The sequence below is a fragment of the Chamaea fasciata genome, unplaced genomic scaffold (assembly GCF_029207755.1).
Source record: "Chamaea fasciata isolate MVZ Bird 193981 ecotype frontalis unplaced genomic scaffold, bChaFas1.0.hap1 SCAF_41, whole genome shotgun sequence".
NCBI classification, from domain to species: domain Eukaryota; kingdom Metazoa; phylum Chordata; class Aves; order Passeriformes; family Sylviidae; genus Chamaea; species Chamaea fasciata.
Window position 1 is genome coordinate 1,281,904 of NW_027094126.1, and position 664 is coordinate 1,282,567.

At 52.6% G+C, this 664-nt stretch overlaps 1 protein-coding gene across 1 annotated transcript in view; it reads right to left on the reverse strand.

The window, feature by feature from the left end:
* Positions 1 to 388: 388 nt before the first annotated feature.
* Positions 389 to 664, reverse strand: part of HOXC13 (homeobox C13) — a 1,913-nt gene continuing 1,637 nt past the window's right edge. The window contains exon 2 of the mRNA XM_066207286.1: positions 389 to 495. Coding sequence (XP_066063383.1) covers positions 389 to 495 — 107 coding nt within the window. The remainder of the gene's footprint in view (positions 496 to 664) is intronic.

Here is a 664-nt window from a genome sequence, read left to right on the forward strand (position 1 = left end):
AGATCCTTACTGCAGCTGGGATCCATGGGATCTCCTCCAGGTGCTGTATCCCAGAGCTGTTCCCACCTCTCCAGTCCCAACACCCTCCTGGACAGCAGGAGCCTGGAGCTGAAAGGAAAATGACAGTGATCCTTCCTTCTCTTTGCTGAAGGACTGACTCCATCTTGAGCCCTGCAGTATCCCAGGATCTCAGAACCATGGAATTGTTCAGGATGGAAAAGCCCTCAGAGATTATTAAGTCCAACTATCAACACAGCACTGCCTTGGGCATCCCTGTCCCCAGGAGCCACATCCACACTTTTCTTGGACATTCCCAGGGATGGGGATTCCCCCACTGCCCTGGGTACCCTCTTCCAGCACTTTACAACATTTCCATGAAGGAATTGTCTCAATATCCAACCCAAACTTCCCTGGAACAACTTGAGGCCGTTTTTCCCTTGTTCTCTGGTAGCAGATCCCAAATCTCCCCCAGCTCCACTGAGCTGTCAGGGAATTCTGGAGAGGGAGAGGGAAGGGGTTACCCCCCACCCTCCTTTTCTCCAGGCTGAGCACAGGGACTTGTTTTGAGCATTCTGAGCTGCATTTGTGAAAAAACCCAAACGGATCTGGCTGTGCCAAAGGCAAGCAGAGGGAATTCTGGAGCTGGGCCATCCTGAGCCACTGG